Genomic DNA, 25,178 nt, shown 5'->3' on the forward strand with positions numbered 1-25,178 from the left:
ACATAGGCGCACCTAGAACTGTGCGTATATGGTCTGTGACCCTCCTCTGCACATGGGCCCACACAGTCTGTCTGCACACATCTCGATCCTCAGTGGCAGGCTCCGCTGAAAGCAGGTCACTATAAAAAGCAGTGGCAATGGCTCTGATCTCCCTGAGCTCAGTAGCTATCGATCCATCCGGTCTACCAAGCTGGCGAACTCCTGCTCGCGCATGACGGGGTCCAGTGATCTCAGAAAACTCCCCAGTCACTCTATCACCAAGCTGCGTCCACTGAGAGGCCTGACGACGATAGTAAAACTCATGTCTCTGCTCCTCTACCTCTCTAACCTCCTGGCGTGCCTGGCTCAGCTGGGACGCCACCCACTCACATGCATGCTGCTGCTCCTGAAGGCGCTGTAGCGAAGCAAGGCTGCGTCTCAGCCGTTGCTCCCGCTCGCGAATCTCTCCCAGTCGTGTCAAAGCTGCAGCATGTAGAAAAGAGCTAAGATCAATGAGTCCCTGGGCACACTGGCCCGCTGCATCCTGGTCAGAGCACTGACTATCATGCCAGATCCTCTCAATGTCCTCAGCGAGACTGGGATCTGCAAGTACCCTCTCTGGGATCCTCAACTGCAAGCTGGGCTCCCGTGTCCCCTCCTCCAATGTCAATATAACTGGCGCATGATCTGAAAATGAGGTGCCAGCAAGAATGCCGACGGAGCCCCCTCGCTCCCCTAACCAATCGCCCACATAAAAGCGATCAATCCGAGATAGATTAGTCCCTCCCTGCCGGCGATCCGACCGAGAGAAACTAAGACTGTCCTGAGACCGGGAGAAAGCCCCATGCTGCCATGCATCTGTGATCCTCAGTGACATGCAAAACCGGTCCCAAGCTGCAAGCTCCGTGCCATGCACTGTAACATGACTGCCTCCCACCCTATCTGCCGGGTCCTCGAGCATGTTGAAGTCTCCCCCAACACACCAATGTGCGGCCTCTGGCAATGCATCTGTAACCTGAGTCCAAAACTCTGCTCTGGCACTAGCATGATTGGGCGCATAGATGTTGAGCACACCCAATAGCTCATCATGCATCCTCAGAATGACATACTGTGCTCTACCAGGCACAATGATCCCTCGATCCACAATGGCCTGCCGCCATACATGTGCAATAACCATGCATACTCCTCCCTGTCCACCCAAAGGACCAAACCCTGCAGACCAAAAAGTGTCCCATCTACCAGGCATCACCGAACCATATCTCCGGATCCTGCTCTCACCCAAATGGTGCTCCTGCATCATCAAAATGTCAATGCTGCCACCAACCAGGCATCTCTGAAGCTCCTGCCTCAAGCAACCTCGATAGCGTATAAAGTGTGCTCCGCCAAGGCCCTGTACATTCCATGAGATGATCCTCATGGATGCCCTGCTGAGGTGGATGCTGTCTCAGCCGTACGGCGGGCCTTCGCAAGCGGCTTGGATGGAGAGTAGTCCCCATCCGAACGGCTGCGAATCTGCCCACCCGGTGTACTGCAAGAATCCCGGATCAGGCGCCAGTGGCTGTGGCCCATGGCGACTGCCTCCTGCTCTGACAGAGAAACCTCGTGTATACTCACATAGCCAGGGTCGCGCGCCAAGTCTGCCACTATACGCACGACCAAATGCCGAATCCCTGAGGTATCCACACTCCCGGGATCCAAGAAAAAATGAGCCAACTCCCAAAGTCGGCCTATCACATCAGTCACCTCCAGATCGCTCATGTGGTGAGAAAACTCAACTGCTTGAGTCTTCAAAGTGCTGAGAGCGAGCTCTAGAGTCCACTCCCGATCACAAGGTCCACATAGAGGGAACGAGAAGGCCACCGCTGAATCTAGTGCCTCCTCCCCGCGGGCCGGAGGTATCACTACATGTACTCGAATGGGTGCTGGCTCATGGGGGCCCTCTGCTCCAAAAAGCCGTGTAAAGGTATAATCAAAGGCCTCCGAGCGCTGTCTAATGCCAAGGCGACTCAGCCGACTGCGGATAGATGAAATCCGTGAGGCCCTAATCGGCATAGGTCTCCTCTGTGATGCTTGAGCGAGGTCAGTGCTCAGCGCTCTCCGGACTGCAGGTGAGCGCCAGGGAACTGCCAGGGTCTCCCGGGAAGGTGAGGCGGGCGGAGGGGGAGGAGGGGGAGGCGAGGGAGGTGGAGAGGGAGCCGCTGCCGAAACCGGAGCGGAGGCGGGAGGAGGCGAAGGTGGAGAAGAGGCGGTGGGAGGGGACGGGGGTGGGGGGGGTGAAGAAGGGGGAGCTGGCATCTCCTGGTCCTCAGTCGCTGCAGGGGAAAGCTGTTCCTCACGGGAACCCAGTGAGGCTGAGACTGTGGCTGCTGCTGCAGCGGTCTCTGGGCGTGCTGCTGTGGCTGTCTCCCTCGGCGGCGCCCCTGTCCAGGCTGCCACTCCGAGGTCTCTGTGGCCTGAGCAGGTGTCCCGGAGGCAGCCTGCCGAGCCGAATCTGTGGGCGGGCCATCAGTAGCCTGCTGCTGTGGTGGTGAGGGTCGGGGTCTCCTGCGAGGGCAGGCCTTGGCCAGATGACCGACCTGCCTGCAAATGAAGCACTGGTTCGGGAGCCCCGAGAACTCCACTCTCTGATCTATCCACCCCCCCCCTATCCTAGGTAGCTGAATGACCTTAGGAAGGGAGGAGATGTCAGATACCAACACTCTGACCGAAGGTAGCCCAGCTGCTCTGGCCACCACTGAAGCTGCTGAGGGGCCCGTCTCAAGAACCGAGCCCACCAATGCTCCGAGCCTGGAGAGGAGCGGAAGATACTCCCGGCGGAGACCAGGGAAACAAACTGTAATATGGAAGAGGCGCTCTCCCTGCTCCGCCCCGCAGCTGGGTCAAATCCATGCTGCCAAGGCCTGAAGAAAGCCCGAGCACCCCTGATGTCCAGAGGACTCATGGCAAGGACCTTGGCCACGCTCTGGGCGGCCTCAAACTCGATCTGATAATGTCCCCGGCCCAAGAGCTGTACATCCAGGATCTTGCCCACATCTGCTAGAAGGCGGGCCTGAAGAAGATCCCTGATCTCCCCTCTGCTGGGGCGAGTGCCGACTATACGGCAGATGGTGGAATGAGCCTGGAGGCGTTCCACCTCTGCGGTGAGGCTCGCTTCCTCTTCCGGCGAAAGAGAAAGCCTGATGGGGATGTCCTCGGGGGCGGGCGAGGGGGCTGCGGATGAGTCCCTCATGAGGCGAGGCGGGAGGAGTCTCCATCAGAGTCTGAAGCTCAGGCGAAGGCGAGGCGAAAACGGGGAACCTGCAAGAAATGGGCTGCACACGAAGAGGCGGAAGACCGGACGAAGAGGAAAAAAAACAGAAACCCCCCTGGGGGTGAAGAAAGGCACGAAAGAGCAGGAAGGGGGCGAACAAACCCCAAGGAGAAGCCCTGGGGGGGGCGGCAGCAACAAGAGGGGGGGGGGGGGGGGGGGGGGGGGGGGGGGGCGTGGCACTGCTGAGAGGAGGCGGGCGCGAGCAGGCGGAGAGGGGGGGGACGAATCAGGCGAAAAAGGGGGAGGGAGGGCGAAAAGGTGAAGAGGGAGGGGGGGGGTGAGTCGGCGCGAAGAGGCTAGGAGGGGGGGGGATGAGATGGCGAGAAGGGGGGAGGCGCAGCAGCAGCGAGGAGGGGGGGCGCAAGCAGGCAGGACCGCGAGAGGGGGGGGGGGGGGGGGGGGGGGGGGGCGCAACGGCGAGTAGAAGGGGGGGAGCAAGAAGCGAAGGCGGCGGCGATGGGCGAGCAGCGGGAGCTTCAGCGAGCGATTCCTCAATTCTGCCAAGAAGACTTCTGATCCGCCACATAACATTTCAAGAGATCCAACACGGCTGAATTTGCAGCCTCACTTTGCCCATCCGTTTGAGGGTGATAAGCTGATGAGAAGTTCAATTTGGTGCCCATATTATCAAATAAGGCCCGCCAAAAGAGACTTGTAGTCCTGGGATCTCTATCCCCCACAATGGACTTCGGCATTCCATGATGTTTGAACACTTGTGCAAGATATATTTTAACCATATGCTCAGCTTTGATGGTCTTTTTGACCGGCAAGAAATGAGCTTGCTTGCTAAACCTGTCCACAATTGTCCAAATTGCATCATTACCCTGTTGGGTACGTGGCAAGTCCATAATGAAATCCATTGTAATACTTTCCCATGGCTGCGTGGGAATAGGCAATGGCTGAAGCAAACCTGGTGCCTTTTGCCTATCAAATTTGACCTTTTGACAGGTGATACATGCACGTACATGTGCCTCTATGTCCTTCCGCATACCTGGCCAAAAGAAATACCGCTCAATCATGTGCGTAGTAGGCATTATGCCTCTATGACCAGCATATGGAGGAGCATGGCACTCATCCAAAACCTTTTGCCTCATGTCAGACACTACACATAGGCAATTATCTTTCATGAGATAACCCTCTTTGATCACATATGAGGCATGTGCATGACCAGCCATCAAATCAGCCCAAATAGTGGCAAAATCAGCATCCGTATGATACAAATCACGCATGGTAGACAAGTCCCCATGAGAGGCAACCGAGATAGCTGCTACATACGGCTTTCGTGACAATGCATCGGCCACTACATTCTTCTTTCCCGGGGTGTGCAAGATCTGAAAATGAAACATAGAGAGGAAATTGGCCATCCTCATATGCTTCTCTGACAATTTAGTTTGAGTAAGAAAATATCTCAAACTCTGGTGATCTGTCTTCACAGTGAAATCAGCCCCAAGAAGGTAATGTTTCCATATAGTAAGTGCATGAATTACAGCCAAGAGCTCTTTCTCATAAATGCCAAGAGATAGCTCTGCATCATGCAATCTACGACTCTCATAAGCCACGGCATGTCCCTCTTGATTAAGGACAGCCTCTATGCAATTTCCAGATGCATCACATTCCACACAAAAAGGCTTTTGCAAATCCGGAACGATCAACACTGGACCATGAGTAGTTGCATCTTTCAATGCGAGGAATGCATCTCTCTCTACATTAGTCCATTTGAACACGGCCTTCTTCTTTGTCAAATCATGCAAAGGAGAAGCAATCCATGCAAAGTGCCGAATGAACCTGCGGTAGTAAGAGCATAATCCAAGAAAACTGCGGATCTCATGCACTGAACTCAATTCGGGCCAATTCCGAATTGCATCAATCTTTGCAGGATCCATCCGCACTCCATCTTTGGACACAATATGCCCAAGATAATGTATCTCTGACAAGAAAAACTCACTCTTCTTTGCATTTATGAAGAGTTTATGCTTATGGAGCTCTTCAAAAACAATAGCCAAATGAGCTTTATGCTCTTGTTCGGTCTTCGAGAAGACTAGGATGTCATCAAAGAAGACACCTGTAAATTTCCTGTTTCCACGGAATATGCGATCCATCATTCTATTGAATGTAGCCGGGGCATTTGTAAGACCAAAAGGCATAACAAGATACTCATAAAGCCCAAATGCTGTCCTGAAAGCAGTTTTGTGTACATCCTGAGGCACTACACGCACTTGATGATATCCACTCTTGAGATCAATTCGGCTAAAGCATGCCGATCCATCCAACTTGTCAAGGATGTCGTCTATGCGTGGAATCGGAAACCGATTCTTGATGGTAAGCTTATTCAAAGCTCTATAATCCACACACATACGAAAAGATCCATCCTTCTTTTGAACCAAGAGAACGGGTGAACAATATGGGGAAGAGCTTGGCTGAACCAAACCCTTCTCAAGAAGCTCATTTACTTGCTTCATGATCTCCTCTTTTTGGGATGCACTTACACGATAGGCTGGCCTATTAGGTGGTGAGCTACCCGGCACAAGATCAATGCGATGATCTTCCGGTCGTACAGGTGGTAACTCATTTGGTAACTCATCAGCAAAACAATCATTGTGCTCTTGCAAAAATTTCAACCTATCATTACAAAGAGTGTTTACATGTACATTAGTTTTCTCAATAGGATCTCGTACAAAAATCATGTACGCAAAAACACTCTTTTTCATTACTTTCTTAATTTGTACATGAGATACAAGGGGAATGGTATCACCCTCTTCACCAGCATCAATTACATGTTCTCGGCCTTTATGCATGAAGGTGATCCTGTTAGTCTTGTAAGCCTTGCACGGATCAATACGTGTATGCCAAGGCTTTCCAAGCAATACATCACAGCCATTCAAAGGCGCCACAAGAAAATCCTCATGATCCACATAGCCTTGAATGTGTATGCGCAACTTGCCAAAAATAGGCATGACCTGCACTTCTCTACCAACAAAGGCAGCCCCTGCTTCAATTTGAGGACCCATGTCCTCCACTTCAATACCCAAAGCAGCTGCCATCTGAGTGGATATGAAATTCTCCGATGCACAATCATCAAACATGAACAAAGCAGGTTGATCTTTGAGCTGTCCCCAAGCTTTACATACAACCCTATCTTTGCTATCATGTGAAGTGTTGCCCTGCACATCCGGAACCATATGCACATTAGGCTTCGGTACATTAGCATTTTCAGCTTTGTTCTTCTTATTTGGGCATGCTCTTGCCATGTGCTCAGTGCTGCCACAAGTAAAGCATTTGCCTTCACGCATATATTGCTCCTTCTTCTCAGCACTAAGACCAAAGTTTGCCGGCTTATAAGGGCGCTTGTTAGCAAACTCATTTTCAGCTTTTGGACCTGATTTGGCTTGGTTTTGGTCCCTTTTAGGTGGCTGTCCATCATTTTGCAGGTTTTGGACAGCCCTCTCTTTGCCTTGAAATGAGGGTTTAGCCTTATTGGATCGACTCAATTTGAGTTCCAATTGCTCGGTGGCGGTGGCGGCTGCGATTAATTGGTGTAAGGTATGACCAGGATACATTTGTAATCCCGCTTTGTACACGGGTTGCAATCCCGATTGAAACCTTCTCTTCCTTTCCGCCTCGGTGACATGCATAAATGGAGACACCTCCAAGAGCACTTTCCAAAACTTTTGTACATATGCATTTACCGATTCCCCCTCATTTTGCTTTACCCAATCCCACTTCATTGTTATCTCATTCAATGCATTGGGAGGCAAGAATTGAGCATAGAACCTCTCCTTGAACTCTTCCCATGATCTAACAGGATTCGGTGAGAGCTTCTCCGTGAGCCACCAATGGGATGGTATGTCGATGTAGATCACCAAGGAGCTGCCTTGATGCCCGGCCCGACTTCAGTGCCCATATTCTCTACCATTGGCTCTATGTTCTACCAAGCAAGGTAGCAACATCTTCAAGAGCACATAGGACAAGAGAAATACTACACAGGGCGGCTAAACAAGGAGTCCTGCCCTTCTACTGAGTAAGTAATGACAATACATTGTCCAATTACCTTACCAGTCTTCATAGAAGTTGTTGCAAGCGGAAGCCTTCGCGTTGGAAGCTTTAGAAGTGTTGATATCTTCGATTTGCCGCAATCCTTCGCGACAAAAGTCTTCAAGAGGATGAAGGGAACCTTGGGAAAGCTTCCCCTATGGTTCAACTTGAGAAAGGAAGGCTGAAATTAGGGTTTTCAGCAAGAAGACCAGAAATTACAGCAAAAATGAGAGCTGTTTTGCTGAATTTCAGTCATTGGGAGTGAGTAGGAGAGTGATTAGCACTTGGAAACACTCTTGGAAGCTTGGAAAACACCCTAGCAAGTTGGGTATGGCTATGGAGAGCTTGGAAATGGAGAGAAATGGTGGAAAAACAGATTTTTCAGCCTCCAAAAATCCTCATGAAGAGAAAACACGAATTTCTCTTAATAAGTAAGTGAATTGGGGTCCAATCAGGTGAAGGGACATGGGGAGATGCCCATTTATGAGTAAAAGGGGAGGATCAGGTCCTGGACATTGAGTCTTGTCCGCCTCGGGACTTCAGTGAGTGTGAACTTGGAAGAGGTCATAGATCGGGAAATACTTACCACCTGTTCACATGCCACACAACCATGTCAGCAGACAGTTTCACACGCACGGTTCACGGGCGGGCGTCCCCTTACCCGGAACTACACATAGGTCATGCAGGCATGAAAACAGCATGCAATTTCATTTGCAGGCAAGCACATAAAGATGCTATGCAATGCAGCATTGGCATGAGCAATTTCCGTTCATGAAACCATATAAGACCAGGCGTTTCCAGGCAAGTATATGCGATACCAGACCCAGTGGAAAGCCAATCCTCCAGGCGTTTCCGGGCATGTACACAAAGGCACAAGTCCCAGCGGAAAGCCAAGTCCTCCAGGCGTTTCCGGGCATGTACACAAAGGCACAAGTCCCAGCGGAAAGCCAAGTCCTCCAGATATTCCGGGCATGATAACATCAAGTCCCAGCGGAATATCATATCCAACTATACAGCATGACACGTGTCAATCACCTGCATAGGCATATTCCATAAGCCATGGACACCAATCCAATATGTACATAGTGTGAAAGCAAGAGTGAACCATTTGGGTGGCCAAATGGTGACATTCCCCCCCGCTTCTAAACAGTTGTCCGCAACTGAAATGCATCCAAATATGTCTGAAGCACATGCGGGCAATCTTTGAAGAACTCTTCATCTACCCATTTAGCATCAATGGGAAGATAGTTCTTAAACTTCACAAGGTAACGCCTCACAACTTTGCCTGCAGCAAGCTTGCGTTCCTTGTGATACACAATCTGCTCTGGCTGCAAGATCTCTTCAAGCTCATCCACTTCTGGTGGATCCTCAATGACCATTTCACTGGGCTCCGGCCCTACATACTTGCGAAGGAGACTCACATGAAAAGCATTGTGTATGTGCCAATGACTAGGTAATGCCAATCTGAAAGCCACTTCATTGATCTTCTCGATCACTCGAAAAGGTCCATAGTACCTGGTTGCAAGCTTAGGATATGCACCCTCTTTGCCAGGCCTCTTTGCAAGTCTTGCTTTCTCAAATTTCAGCAATACCCAATCATTCTCTTTAAACATCCAATTGCCTTCTATGCTTGTCGGCAGCCTTTTTATGCTTGTCTTGTGACCTTGCAATGGCTGTCCGCACTTGAGCAAAAGCAATATCCAAGTCTCTTACATACTCATCAGCTGCAAATATCTCATCCTTTGTGCGAAGGATGGGTGGCAAAACCACCTTACCATAAACAATCTCAAACGGGGCCTTTCCCGTAGATGCATGCACCGTGTTGTTGTATGCAAATTCCACAAGCGGTAAGTACTTCTGCCAAGAAGACTTCTGATCCGCCACATAACATTTCAAGAGATCCAACACGGCTGAATTTGCAGCCTCACTTTGCCCATCCGTTTGAGGGTGATAAGCTGATGAGAAGTTCAATTTGGTGCCCATATTATCAAATAAGGCCCGCCAAAAGAGACTTGTAGTCCTGGGATCTCTATCCCCCACAATGGACTTCGGCATTCCATGATGTTTGAACACTTGTGCAAGATATATTTTAACCATATGCTCAGCTTTGATGGTCTTTTTGACCGGCAAGAAATGAGCTTGCTTGCTAAACCTGTCCACAATTGTCCAAATTGCATCATTACCCTGTTGGGTACGTGGCAAGTCCATAATGAAATCCATTGTAATACTTTCCCATGGCTGCGTGGGAATAGGCAATGGCTGAAGCAAACCTGGTGCCTTTTGCCTATCAAATTTGACCTTTTGACAGGTGATACATGCACGTACATGTGCCTCTATGTCCTTCCGCATACCTGGCCAAAAGAAATACCGCTCAATCATGTGCGTAGTAGGCATTATGCCTCTATGACCAGCATATGGAGGAGCATGGCACTCATCCAAAACCTTTTGCCTCATGTCAGACACTACACATAGGCAATTATCTTTCATGAGATAACCCTCTTTGATCACATATGAGGCATGTGCATGACCAGCCATCAAATCAGCCCAAATAGTGGCAAAATCAGCATCCGTATGATACAAATCACGCATGGTAGACAAGTCCCCATGAGAGGCAACCGAGATAGCTGCTACATACGGCTTTCGTGACAATGCATCGGCCACTACATTCTTCTTTCCCGGGGTGTGCAAGATCTGAAAATGAAACATAGAGAGGAAATTGGCCATCCTCATATGCTTCTCTGACAATTTAGTTTGAGTAAGAAAATATCTCAAACTCTGGTGATCTGTCTTCACAGTGAAATCAGCCCCAAGAAGGTAATGTTTCCATATAGTAAGTGCATGAATTACAGCCAAGAGCTCTTTCTCATAAATGCCAAGAGATAGCTCTGCATCATGCAATCTACGACTCTCATAAGCCACGGCATGTCCCTCTTGATTAAGGACAGCCCCTATGCAATTTCCAGATGCATCACATTCCACACAAAAAGGCTTTTGCAAATCCGGAACGATCAACACTGGGCCATGAGTAGTTGCATCTTTCAATGCGAGGAATGCATCTCTCTCTACATTAGTCCATTTGAACACGGCCTTCTTCTTTGTCAAATCATGCAAAGGAGAAGCAATCCATGCAAAGTGCCGAATGAACCTGCGGTAGTAAGAGCATAATCCAAGAAAACTGCGGATCTCATGCACTGAACTCAATTCGGGCCAATTCCGAATTGCATCAATCTTTGCAGGATCCATCCGCACTCCATCTTTGGACACAATATGCCCAAGATAATGTATCTCTGACAAGAAAAACTCACTCTTCTTTGCATTTATGAAGAGTTTATGCTTATGGAGCTCTTCAAAAACAATAGCCAAATGAGCTTTATGCTCTTGTTCGGTCTTCGAGAAGACTAGGATGTCATCAAAGAAGACACCTGTAAATTTCCTGTTTCCACGGAATATGCGATCCATCATTCTATTGAATGTAGCCGGGGCATTTGTAAGACCAAAAGGCATAACAAGATACTCATAAAGCCCAAATGCTGTCCTGAAAGCAGTTTTGTGTACATCCTGAGGCACTACACGCACTTGATGATATCCACTCTTGAGATCAATTCGGCTAAAGCATGCCGATCCATCCAACTTGTCAAGGATGTCGTCTATGCGTGGAATCGGAAACCGATTCTTGATGGTAAGCTTATTCAAAGCTCTATAATCCACACACATACGAAAGGATCCATCCTTCTTTTGAACCAAGAGAACGGGTGAACAATATGGGGAAGAGCTTGGCTGAACCAAACCCTTCTCAAGAAGCTCATTTACTTGCTTCATGATCTCCTCTTTTTGGGATGCACTTACACGATAGGCTGGCCTATTAGGTGGTGAGCTACCCGGCACAAGATCAATGCGATGATCTTCCGGTCGTACAGGTGGTAACTCATTTGGTAACTCATCAGCAAAACAATCATTGTGCTCTTGCAAAAATTTCAGCCTATCATTACAAAGAGTGTTTACATGTACATTAGTTTTCTCAATAGGATCTCGTACAAAAATTCTCACGCATCAAGAGCCTCTCTTGAAAGCGGGAGAGGGGCAGCAAAAATGCGAGAAAAGTAATCATGGCAAACCTCTGCAAGCTGTGTTTTTGTGCATGTCCGGGTACCATTTGTTCTTTTGACTTTTGTAATGTATTTTTTTGCCTAGAAGGATGGAGACCTTTTATCAAGCAATGGTTTCTGCCTCGCCCTAGTTTTGTATTTATTAACCTTACGTCCATCATCACGATGAAGACAAATTTCAGCTTGTGTTAACAGCTGCTGCTCATCATTATTCAGCTTTCTAGAATGGCTGATTTCAGTGTACTCTTGTATTGCCAATTTTGCTTGTTCAATTTGTCTTCTGTTCTCTCCCATATGCCACCTTCCATAGTACTGTATCATAGCTTGCATTTGCCGTACAAAGCTGAACCAAGAAAAATCTATATCCTCTTGCATGTGCATGAGAAGAGGATGCATTGTTGTATGTACCAAATCAGAAAAAAGAGCATGCGACAAATAAGTGTGTTATTAATCATGAGCAATCTTTTATGAGGTAAGGGACAATCATTGTTAGCCATGTCAAAGTACAGAGCAAGCCATACTGGCGAATGGTCAGAAACATGTGTATGCATCATATTGAGCAACATTCAGAAGGTACCATCTATCCAAACGTGATCAGTAATGCAAAACAACATTATGATGAAAAGTATAACCCTTAGGTTGCGGCATGAGCTTTGTTCACAAATCACATGCATCCAAAGAAGTCATTGTGTGCATCCAATCTTGCCTTTCAGAGGACATCATACGAGAGTGGTGAGAGGTGTCATCATGAAAGTCAAGCGAATTATTAAAATCCCCCATGATGAAAGCATTCGAAATCCATGGGTATACGCGTAAGGAGCACCACCTCTCGATTCTCAGCTCTATATGCTGAAGTTTGCGAAGCATAAACACTTGCAAATTCATAGAGTTCTCCTTGAATCATACATTGTACCACAAGCCAACGGCCATTCGGATCATTGTGGGCTAATACAGGCTGTAAATCATGCTTACCATTATGAGGGTACCAGAAAAAGTTCGAGATCTTGCATAGAAGATTTTATATCCAGAGAAGACTCCTTGTCTTCCAACAAAACGATGCTGACTATGCTCTTGCAAACAAACCACATGGGGATGCATAGTATTTACATATGACCAAGGTAGCCTCCATTTATTCACATCACAAAGGCCTTGTGTATTGTAAGTTAAACACCGGATTGGTATAGATATATTTACAATGCGAGTGATGTAGAGGCTACACCTCAACTTGCATGGCAGCCTAACTAGTCAAGTCACCCTGCAAAGAACGTTCTGCAGTTTGTAAATTACCCATATTTTTGTTCATGGAATTCTCTACATCATGTGCAAACAAAGAATCACCTCTCACTACTGCCACCCACATCCCTACTACTGTAATATTGCCTGATGTGTTTGGCACAGGGATAGGTGAAGCATATGTAGAAGCTCCCTTTGCCCAGTTACGAGAGACTTGGGGTCTCTGTCTAGAAGATATTGTTTTTTTGGGAGTCTTCCATGTATCAGAGTTAGGTTTGTCTTTATCTTTCACATTCATCACATGAGAGCCTGTTGAGGTAACTTTTGCTTCTTGTCGAGGCAACTTTTGCTTTTCTTTTATCGAGACCTGCATGTTGTGAATGATTTACATTCTTTGTTGTATAGATGGCTTAGTAGCAATTTGAGGAGAGGGCATGGTTGCAACAGGCGGCCGTAATAAAAGCGAAGGACATTCTGATTGCATATGTCCAAACTTTTAACAAGTAAAGCAAGAACCTACAAAATTTTTCCATTTCATCTTAAAGTAAACTTGTGTGTTGGAATCCCTTGCATTTCAATATCCATTGCAGCCGTGTCAGGGGCCGTAATAAAAGCGAAGGACATTTTGATTGCATATGTCCAAACTTTTAACAAGTAAAGCAAGAACCTACAAAATTTTTCCATTTCATCTTAAAGTAAACTTCCTGTGCTGGAATCCCTTGCATTTCAATATCCCAAAGGATACAGAACGTGTTTACATTGCCAGAAGATCTGGGAGGGCATACAACCTTACCCAGTGATTCAACCAGAAAAGGCAATGCAAGGTGCATATAAACTGGGAGATCCACCACTTCAAACCAACAAAGCACCTGTGTTTGATAAAAGTCCTTGGTGGGCGACCAAGGATACACATGCACCGTTTGTTGTCCAAAGAACAAGGGCTACTTTTCCAACAACATTTTTTTATGCTTGGATTCAGTGAGAATGACCTCATAGAAACCTCTTGCTGCAGAGTAAACCCCTTCCACAAAACATCCTCGAAGCATGGCTTTTATCCATTGGCCAACATCTGCCGTAACGGTAATTTTACCAAGAAAAAAAATAAGAAAAAGGTAGGCAAATTATTTAACACAACCCCCTTCACAAAACATCCTCGAAGCATGGCTTTTATCCATTGGCCAACATCTGCCATAACGATCATTTTACCAAGAAAAAAAATAAGAAAAAGGTAGGCAAATTATTTAACACAGAAGGAATAAGGAGAGACAAAGAGAAAAGGTGCACACACACACACACACACACAGACTCTCTCACACACACAATCACACCCAAAAGAGACGAACGGAAGATTTATAAGTAGCAAGAGAGGGAGTAGGTGATAGGCGGCAAGCACGCAGGGTTTGCAGAGGCAGCAACTGGTGCTGTAGGAGGCAAGACAGTTGACACTGGAGAGGCAACAGACGACTGAAGGTGACCAGCGCTGCAGACATAGCGAAGGATGATAGGATGCTGGCGCTGAAGAAGCAGTTGAGGGCGGCACTGGGCAAGTAGATCTCAGACGCGAGCTCATCACACCAATTATGTACACACTCCACACACACACACACACACACACACACACAACCACCCCCCCCCTCCCCCCCCCCTGCCCGTGCCTGTCTCCTCTTCTATGTTCTCATAATAGTGAAGTTGGTAAAGGGCGCGAGAGAAGCATATTTCACCAAAAAAAAATTGAGGCCTCAGGAGGCCGAGTCGGCCACCTTTGTTTGATGAAGCATATTTTCACAAAAAAAAATGAGGCCTGAGGAGGCCACGCTGGCACGGCCTCCTCAGGCCTCATTTATTTTTGTGAAATACCTCATGCTAGATTTTATATTTTGGTGAAAGCCATATGCTTCATGGTGGGTGAATCTTCATAAGTTTGTCTAATTTCAGAAGCAATGAAATCTAAGCCTCTTGGGCTCCAATTTCATGCAAATCACCAAAAAACCAAGTTTTAACCCTACCAATGGATGAACATAGATTGCCCTAATGCAAATTAAACTTCAAATGGAAACCAAAATCAACAAATACACACATCAAATGCTCCAAAACCGTATATTTTTTGGACTGTGACCTCCCAGCCATAGTGTCATTGGACTGATAGACATGATAAATCCTTTCAAGCTGTGAAAGAAGCTCCTACTCGTGCCCCTCTGTTACAACTTATTAACTTTTCTAGACCATTCTTTGTAGTTGTGACTGATGCCATTGGCTCTGGGATTGGAGGAATCCTTATGCAGGATTGTCATCCCTTAGCTTATGAGAGTCGCAAGGTGAAACCACAAGAGTACTTGACCTTGGTTCTAGAGCAAGTTTCTCTACTACCCTGACAGTGGGATCAGAGCAAGCACTAGACAACATATTTTCAGGCCTAATTATTCCCATTTGTTGAAGGCTTTTGAGAGTGCTCTTGTATTGCAATCTTGTCGACAGACAGACATGGATGCTTCGGATTTGGAAGATCAGAGTTTTCACCTTGAGGAGTAGCAGACCTTAGGAGGAGATTTGTGCACCAGGCTGCTAGTGTGATTCCAGGTCATTCCAAGCTTGGAAATGCATCTATAATGCAGTTTGGTATCGTTATAGATGTTCAGCCATTTGCCAATGAGGTGATAGCTCAAATGGTGAAGGTGTTTGACTAGGACCAAGAGGCCCTGGGTACTAAACCCCCTTGGTGCTTCCTTGGCGGCATCGCCTACAGGCGGATAATTAAGTGCCTACAGGTAGGTGGGCACCTACGGGCCGTGAAAAAATCGGAAACTACGGGAGGATCTTGGGCCTAAGGAAAAAAAGAAAGAAAGAAAGAAAGATATTCAGCCATTTTGTAGTTCCATTCTCAAAGTAGTAAGCAAATATGGGGGTTGGCTTCGAAGGGGAATTATTGGGACCCAGTGCTAGTCTTGCATGTGTGGCTGATTCTTTATAAGTTCCGGGTGTTTGTCTACTTGCTGTTCAAACGATTCAGTTTGTCAAGTTCTTGGTTAAAGAGTCATAGCTTCTGCATTTCATGGTTAAGTTATTTGGACCAAGTCCTAGTCTGGCATATGTGGGTGGGATAATTTCTGGCTGTATGTTTTCTTGGTTAAAGAGTTATAGCTTTTGCATTTCATGGTTAAGTTATTTGGACCAAGTCCTAGTCTGGCATATGTGGGTGGGATAATTTCTAGCTGTATGTTTTTTTTGCTGTCCAAATGATTCAGTGCATCAATTTTTTGGTTAAAGAGTCACGTCTTTCGCAAGAGTATGCGACACAAACACAAATGTATGGTTACCATTGTATGCGAGCCAGTTTGAAATTGCTGAAATATCTTGGTTTGACCAAAAGGTGGCTGTCTGAAAGATAGTATCAACTTCCAGGGGTTGAAGCCCCAAATACTGAAAATGATTTCAGGTGGGACTGAGGGCTTGCTTGTTGTAACCTGCAACCTTTTTATCTTGGCCCAATTCATTTGGTTAAGAAAAACAGATTTTGTTAATGCTTAGGTATAGTAATAAATAAACTCTATTTATAGCCGATTTGCAGAGAGGATATACTAACCAAGGATTGGAGACAGCCAATGGAACTGGTTGGTATTGCAATAAAAGATCATTTTAGTCCCTGTTTTGTCTCCTATACCCTATTTGGATGTGTGAGGCATGCTGATGTTGGATATAAGAACCGATTTCAAAATTTGCTCTCTTAGATTGAAGTATTATCTTGTAGTGTTCATTTTGTGCACGTTGTAAGTGCCAAAAGTAGATGCATTTTGAAATCTTTTAAATCTTAGAAGCTTTTTTAAATGACGAGCTAGAAGACTATTGTGGAACTTTTTCTGCCTAGTTTTCTTTCTTTTGTTGTTTCTTTTTTTCTCTTGTTCCCCCCTAGTTACTCAAAACAATGTCTACTCTGTGAAGGTCATATGAGATGATAGCAGTTGCTTCAGGTGATGGAGCATCCATTTGGCAACTGAAATTCTTGCCAACAACCCATGAAAAAGTTTCAATACAGCGAGTTGCACGATTGACAGGTTTTGATGAAGAGGCAAGTTTTAAATCTTATGTTTAATCTTTTAATGTTTGCGTTGATTTTCGACAGTTTAGTGTTAGGTGGTCTAATTCATTCTGTTGAAATGTTTTCGTGGTGTGAGGCTGGGTGCAACTGCATTTTGAGAGTATATGTCTGGTCCAAAAATTGCAATATATTAAAATTCTTTCCATCGGCACATGAAAAGTTTCAGTTTGCATGCTTGACAGGTTTCGATGGTGAGGAAAGTTTTGAAGCTCACTTTCAATGTTTCAAAGTTGGGCTTGCTTGCTTTTTTTAGCATGTAGGCAGTTGGGTGCTGGTGTATTTAACTGTTTAAATATTTTCCTTGGTGAGTGTTCCGTTAAAAATGCACGTGCATAGATATCTCAGGGGGTCGCTCACTAAACCAAAGACCTATGTGGAGAAATTTGTACATGCCCAACAACAGGACATATGAGGTGATGCAGTATGGAAGAGATGGCCGTACTGTGGCACCTACTTGGGATCTAGTAGGATAGTGACACATAGGAGGATAGTCCCCAAGGGTTCAGTTTGTGGCTTGCTTTTCCTTTCCTTGTGTCACAGTCCCCAACACATGCCCAAGGTATCTTGAACCAAAAGCTAACTAGACTCTCTCTCTTCTTTATGGGTGATACCTACATATAAGAAAATCATGACATTTCATGATTTATCAAGGCTTAAAGTTTACACCTGGAGAATGGTCCAAACTCAATAACACATGATTGTGCGAGGAAACATTACATAGTTCAAGATAACTAACCAGTAAAAGGGTACTGCTGGAGTTTTTCAAGGGGGGCTCACATGCAGGCGAGTAGATCCAGAGATGAGTTGATTCAACCTGATGTATGGCTGCAGAGGAGGAATTCTCAGAGTCTGCATGGTCTCTTGGGATAGCAATGGATAGTTCTTCAACCGGCTCAATGTTGCTGGGTGGGCATAGGTAGAGGAGGAGAGGCAAGGGTAAGTTGTGGCAATAATCTTCGTCTACCACAAGCTTCATTCATGGGACACAAGCCACATGAAGAATATGCTGTTGACATTGTAATAGATTTAAGAGGTGATACCTGTTAACTCTGTTGGAGTGCATAGTGAGCTCAGTCTTGTCACTGAGTTCGTGTAGCAAGCACATTGAAGTTTCAAGTTATTTTCCTCTTTGTGGCCGGCCATCAGCACGTTCTTGTCTGTTAACCCCACAATGGGTTAATAATAACATGTTGGAGTTATCCCAACCACGACGATATCAAGTCTCCATCAATGACTGTGCCAACTCGAATCTTGAGTCGTCAAGACTGTGTATGGGAGAAACAAGTAAGCAACATGATGATCGACGAGCTAACTACGATCGACAAACTAACTACGGCCGTATTAGAAAAGCTAAGTTAAAAGAGGTAAAAGAGCTGGCGGGTAACGTGCATCTCTACCCCCAACTTCCAAGAAGAGAGCTAATTTGGTGTTTGTCGATATACAAACAGAATTATACGAGCACTGAGTACCTGCATCTATGACCTAGACAAATGCTCTGTACGTGTATTTCGACTCTTATTTTCCAATCATTGATGGTGGGTTAGTGAGGGATTCCCAGCGGTAGATTGACAAAGGTCTTTTGGCCTAACTAGAGTCTAGACACCACCTCAGGCATGAGGGCACTACAATAGGCATTGTTTGGGTGCCCAAAGGCCCGTCAGTGATCTGGTGCTAGTTTGAAGTTGGGGGTGACCTTGGTGCGGCAGTTTGCCTCTTTAGTAATACCTGATGGAGATTGGAGTACAACTCACCTAGGCTGGTAGTGGTTCTTTCTGTGATGGTGTGGTACATCACTTCCTTTCATGCTTGCGATGGACAAAGTAAGCAGTCCTTTTATTGAAGTATCGTATAGCAAACTGCAAGTACAAAGAGATTTTAAAGCTTACACATGAAAGTGTAGCTCAGACACACGACGACACAAATGGTGAACGACATACAGATGGAATGAGGTCTAATGTATGTATACAAGTGGAGAGGAAGTGTAATAGAAACCCATCTGTCAAGTAGTGGTTACAATGTGGAAAGGGACTCCTGTGTCAATCTCAAGAAAGTTTCACCTTAAAGTAGATAAGGGGAAACTTGAAAGAGTCAATCTCCATGTATAGGGATGCACATGTGAGGTGCCAGACATCCACGTGACACACCAACTAAGCCATGTGTCCATAAAGAGGAGTCCACACCAATGAGTCCACACCAATTGAACGACCAAATCCTGTCTACATAGCAACCACCCCAAGGAAATAAATTCAGGCCTTAATCACACACTGTCAGCATTGGACTTGAACTACCTGGATGCCCCTGAAATATTGCCAGTAATAAGGGATTTCTAGACGGAGACTATGGCAACATTTATGAAGCTTGTGAGGATGGGAACACATCCTAGCATTGAGCCTCGAAATGGGATCCGGTATGTGGCTTTGCCGGAACTTAGGGGCAACTGTCAACAAGTTTCACTGCAGGCCTTCTTTGCACCCTTTGGCCATAAATTATGTTTAAAAAATATCTTTAGGGAAGATAAATGTGAAGTCTTCTAACCTTTTGCTTTGAGTATTTTGCAACTAATTCGTGTGATGGGGAGAACCACCTTTTTTATACCAAAGAAATTGTAACTGACAAGTTTTTACAATAGTTTTGCATGTTTTCACTAGAGCCCACTAGCAAGGACAACAATTATTGCATTCTCTCTCATGAAGTGCGTCAGATTTTTGTAAAGAATTCACTCTTGGATTCCTCTGCCAAAAAGAAAAAGAAATGTACGAGCAACAGTTTTACTCTTGAAAGGTTTCTTCAGTAGGTTCCTCATATGTTTGTGGTTCCAAGACAATTTAAGATTACAAACACTACTTCCGGAAAAGTGGCATGAAGAAAGCATCAGGATTGTGGTTGATAATACAGTAGGTAATTTTGATTGGAATCCTATCATGTGCACGCTAGGGGCAGGCAGATTGGCGAGCTAGAGTGTGATATGTTGTGGGCGGACATGTGCTTTTTGGTCCGCTATTGATAGCGTGTGCTTTTGGGGCGTTCCTTCCCTATTTATTGGGGGGAGGGGTACTAGTTGGGCACACACTGATGGATGGAGCACAAGAGTGCAGAGCGTGTGGAGCAGGAGCACCATCGTGCAGGAGGCCGTCGTCCTTGGGGGACAACCCCGGGTGGTAGAGGACACTAGTAGATGTACTCCTCTAGATGGAAGAAAAACTAGTTCTCACTTAGAACTAAAGCATCTACAACACATGAGGACGAAGGCAGGGCACTCACGAGAGCATGACGCTCTAGCTCGGTGGTGACGGCCAAGATTGTGAGCCTCGCTCACGGCTGTCATAGTGGGTGGCGAGTATATGTTTCTTCCGCTTTTCCTTCTAGGGTTAGGGTTTGTTGCTTTGTCTTGCTTTTCATGGCTGTTTTGCAGATTTCCCTCTGGAGAGATCGTGGGATTTGACAAATCCGTTCATGAATCATGATGTTGATGCTACTCTAGATTTATCATGAAAGAATAATAAACCCCCATGAAGCTTTTCACAGAGCTCATAATGCAAGCCACACGATCCTTTTGTAGTGGAAAAACATCAGTAAATAAGGCTTTAAATCAACAAACTTGTTTGATGCATCTTTCTAAATAAAAACAAGGAGATCACCAATATTAGGTTCACATGTAGCTACCTCAAATTTTCTTCAGTATCTCTAAGCATGTTAGCGGTAGCATCCTCAATTAACATTTTGCTAGAGGCCTGATAATTTCTCCAAGCTGTCACACTTTCTTGTATAGAATGGAATAAGATTGTTTGGTTCATGTTTTTTGCTCTCTTTTGGAGTTGATCCCCATGGGTTGTTTGCGAGTATGATGACCCATAGTTTCGTGCAAATCTAAATGAATGCTTGGGTTTTAGATTTACATTGCGCACAAATCTGTGATATTCATTCTCAGGAGCATCAAGGTGCCTAATTACCTTGAAATGCAGGTCTGGCAAGTTGAATGGGATATGAGTGGCATGACATTAGCAAGTTCAGGAAGTGGTGGTGTTGTGAGGCTTTGGCAAGCAAACTTAAAAGGAGAGTGGCAACAATGTGCCCAGATTCAGGGTTTATGACTGCCCTAAAGCACACTTCAAGAGCTAGCCTTGCAAATTCACTTATTAGTCTTATTGCTTTAGAAGTCATTACATGTTGCATGTTTCGCAGATCTGAGTCCAACTTGTACCATTTGTACTACGTTATAACCACACCATTTGTAGCATTGCATTATGCATTACAAGGTAGTTTTACAATCATAATATTGTTTTGGTTTTTTTTTTTTGGCAAGGAAAGAGATTTCTGTTCCGTATGAAGAACAGAACTAGAGTCTTGAGGGTGTGGAAGAGAAAATCCATGGTACCATTCCTTTATGAAGGCATACTCCTAGCTTTTGCAGATCTGGAAGGTCCCTGGGTGTGTGCCAGTTTGGCCATAAGAGTGTATAATATCTGCCATACGGACTAAGTATAGAATGTTTGAGTGCCATCCATAGTCTCTATGCATCTGACCCTCCAAATCTGCCCAGTTGTGATACTGGCAGTGGACTCTTACTGAGAGATCATGATGCAGAGGGTCCAAGTGGCCTGCAACAAGCCTAGACTCTAGAGGGTCCAAAGCCTTCCCAGGGATTTATTTCATGACGTAGATGCCAGGGAGGTATAGGGGGAGTAGGAATTCTGTGCCATCCCAAGGTATAGGGGGAGTAGGAATTCTGTGCCATCCCATCCACAGAGAATAGGCTGGCAAAGAAAGGAGCACCACTTGACCTACAGGTATGGTGACGCTGGCTTACGAGGGAGGTAAGGAACATGTGGGGTGTAATTGTTGTGAGTAGTAGTCATGGGGGAAGGGCTAAAGCATCAGGCTCATACTTGAAGGGCATGTGGGGTGAGATGGCTGGAGCAATATGCAATTTAATATATTAAAGGGATGTATTGACCATGTGCACAATGAAGTGTGGCCAGCTGAGTGTGCAAGTGGGGGCAGCTTTAATTGGCAATGGCTTGAAGCAAAAGTGAGAAGGGTGTGTTATGAGCTAGAAGGTGACAATGGTGTGGGGTCTTCATGAAGCACCGGAAGGGGCCGTTGGCACTGTGGTATGCCCAGAAGCTCCAAGTCCAATGGCAATGCTTGGCCAATGAGAAGACCGAAGGTGAAGCCTTGCCAGTGCACTATGCCCGTGATGACATTTTCATTCAGGCATGCAGACATTTGGATAAATTTATGACTGAAAATGCTCAAGTAATTGTTGATGTGCCACAGGTTTCGATATATATAACTAAGCTTGAGATTGTTGATGTGAACATCTTCTACTTGAGATGAATCGTACACTCATGGTGATCTCAATGACCAAACATGACCACCTGCTTGTCAGCATCTATGCGCAATAGGAGAATGAAAAGCATGATCAAAGTAGCTATAGCTTGGGCTCCACACATCTTTGGTATATATTTTGTAGTTTCATCATTTCTTGTGATGATATGTGGGATCATTATATTCATCAAGACGGTAGCCGTCATTTGCTCGAGCATCTCTCATTTCCCAAACAATAATCTGACTTGTATCATGCATAGGCTTCCTTTTTGTGCCTACAACAATTTGCTAGAGATCTGCATTCATATGCATCCACTTTATCTTTGAATGCTTAACAGTGCAAGTAGTGCCATCAAATTTATCGGCCACACTTTGCAAACACTTGAGTAGCCATTGATGAACTTCAAGGCAAGACTCTGTAGGCTGCTTTTCGGACATAATAATGCCTGACAGTAGTGCTCAACATGTGCAACAAAAGAACTGAAAACAAACCAAAACAAAGCCAAAAAAGAGCTGGTATGTAAAGGATGAAGTAGCTCTTTCTGTTTAGCACTCTTCTCCACTATCGTTGTATATTTTTTGGCAGTTTGGCTGTATGTTTTTCTTCTTTCCCTGCGTATTAGAGACAACGGGTTGCTTACTTTATTTTGGAAACACCTTCAATGTTAATGCTTTTGCTTATTAGGAGTTGGAATCTAGTACCCCGTTGCTATGGCTCACTTTGCTCTCTTAGTTGCTTTATTAGTCTCAGACCACCTAGCTGAGCTACTTTGTTTGCAAGCAAAGTCATTAATGGAGAAGAACGCCAAGAGTCAACACTGCTCGATTACACTAAACGCTTGATAGCAAGTGTTAAATGAGCTCTTGTTTTCAGAATTTCACGCTTGTTTTTCAAGGATTGGTGTGTGCACGATCAACTAAGAACACTCTCTCAAGGGCTAGGACAATAGACCGAGTGGTGGAGCTATTGAATCTGTACCACAGGGACTTGGGTCCAACACACCCCTTCCCCCACATGCCACAAACATAAAGGTGGTGTATGTAAATCCTTGCATTAAAAAAGCAAAAAACTAAGGCATATGCCTTGGCAAGGCTATGCCTAGCATATGAAGTAGTAAGAGCATAGTCCAATACTGTGCTCATTATTACAAGTAGGACTTATCGTACAAAGAAGTTCTCTCAATTTGAATGTTCTAGTAATAGAACAAGGAATACAAGAAGGTTTCTCAATTTAAATGCTCCTTTACAATCTATCATAAGTTTGCACTTTCTGGCTACATAAAGCATAAATAGTACAAAAGAATTGGACAATCAATTTGTGCACGTCTTTTTAAATCCAACTTGCTTCTTTCACTCCGCTACTTATTGAGTTGAGTTTAATGGCTCTTATTATATGTAGCAACTCCAACCACCATGAGTCATTGGTAAAGCAATGATGCTATTAAACATCCGATTAGCCCACATGCGCATAGTCTAGTGGTAGAACGGTTGGGTCCCATTATGAGGGCCCAGGTTTGATGCCAGTGAGCTACGCTACAGGGGGTAGCCGATGGAGTAACCCACCTTCTCACTAAACATCCGAAACGATAGGAATGATTGGAGGGTATCACCAATACAAGAAAGGGTGGTTGTGAAGGGTAACTCATCATAATAATAATCATTGTTAGCTTGATTAGGGTAAGGAAGCTTGAAGAATTTTATTTGTGGGAAAGATCTACTATGGATATGTCAGATGTGGGGTCCAGAGAGGAACCACATGCAGGGTTTGTAGATATAGCATGTTTTCTCTATAAATAAAGAAGAAGTCAATTTGCCTAGGGAATTTATCAAGGCCATTGGATGAAAATATAATGTGAAACTAGGATGCATGGGCAGCTTGTTGTAAGCATGCTAAGGTGGCCTGCTTTTAGTGCATATGTAGTAGAAACCACCATGGTGCTATTAAAGTATCTTTGATTCCATTTTATCAATACAAAATCGTTTTTGAAATTAGTTCTTAGAAACACTTCCTTTATTTTGCTTTCATGATCGCGTAACGTAAAAAAACATGCTCACGATACTGCTTTCTGTGCCATTGCTATGCGTTTATTCAGTTGTACGTTGTTTCTCATGTACAAAGGAGAGAGATATTTAAGAGTACGTTAAGGTGATATTGAAGGTGGACAACATGACTACCCTAGTCAATGTAGAAATTTGTGGTGGACGATTCATTTTTGGTGGTGTTACAAAGAAACATAAACAGCTTTATGTAATGATACAAAAAGACGACATAAAGATAAATTGATTTTACTTTCTCATCACACAGATATACGAATGCTATCGGAAGTGCATCTCTTAGAATTTTGAGAGTAATTGTGAAGAGCACGGCAACAAATGCTTCGATTGGAAAAGAATCCTAACTTTAATCATAGATGAAGCTAATTGTTTTAACTGGATCAACACTTTCTTTGTGCACGTTGTGTAAGTGAAAAAAAAAAAGAATTCACAATGTGTTGATGGGGACATGGCACATGTTTTCCCTTATAACAATAATCACTAGGAAAGGTGTCATTTTACGTAAGCACCTTCATTAATGAAAGTGGAGGATAGTGAATTATTACATGTTGGGTGATCGCTTTAAAATTATTATAGAGTGGTTTCCTTGCTTGTTTATTAAGTCAAGGTGGCACAAGTCTTCCCTTATAACGATAATCATAAGGAAACATGTCATTGCTCCACTTACATAAGCACTTTCATTAATGAAAGTGGAGGATATTGATGGGGACATGGCAAAAGTCTTTCCTTATAACAATAAGCATAAGGAAAGGTGTGATTTTACATCAGCACTTTCATTAATGAAAGTGGGGGATAGTGAATTATTACATGTTGGGCAGTCGTTTTAAAAATATTATAAAATTACAAAAAAGTTGGGTAGACTCAAAGATAATGAAATGAATGAAAAAACAACCAAATATTAGATTAATAAACTCGCCTTAGAAAGGGGATGCTGAATCCTCTTAAAGATCAAAGATAGAGTAGACAATGCTTAAAGGCCTTTGAATGTGAAGGGTTTCCCAAGTCAAGGCATTTTCATCCTCTTGGCTTGGCTAGGGAGAAT

At 44.9% G+C, this 25,178-nt stretch overlaps 1 protein-coding gene across 1 annotated transcript in view; it reads left to right on the forward strand.

The window, feature by feature from the left end:
- SEH1H (Transducin/WD40 repeat-like superfamily protein) overlaps positions 1–21,023 on the forward strand; it is a 116,749-nt gene extending 95,726 nt beyond the window's left edge. Inside the window, exons 7-8 of the mRNA XM_086773024.1 lie at positions 16,597–16,723; positions 20,716–21,023. Of these exons, the coding sequence (XP_086629150.1) occupies positions 16,597–16,723; positions 20,716–20,844 (256 nt within the window). The 3' untranslated portion in view covers positions 20,845–21,023. The remainder of the gene's footprint in view (positions 1–16,596; positions 16,724–20,715) is intronic.
- Positions 21,024–25,178: the final 4,155 nt, after the last annotated feature.

This window comes from Cibotium barometz, chromosome 33 (genome assembly GCF_041138505.1).
Source record: "Cibotium barometz isolate CiBa-2024 chromosome 33, ASM4113850v1, whole genome shotgun sequence".
Classification (NCBI taxonomy): Eukaryota; Viridiplantae; Streptophyta; class Polypodiopsida; order Cyatheales; family Cibotiaceae; genus Cibotium; species Cibotium barometz.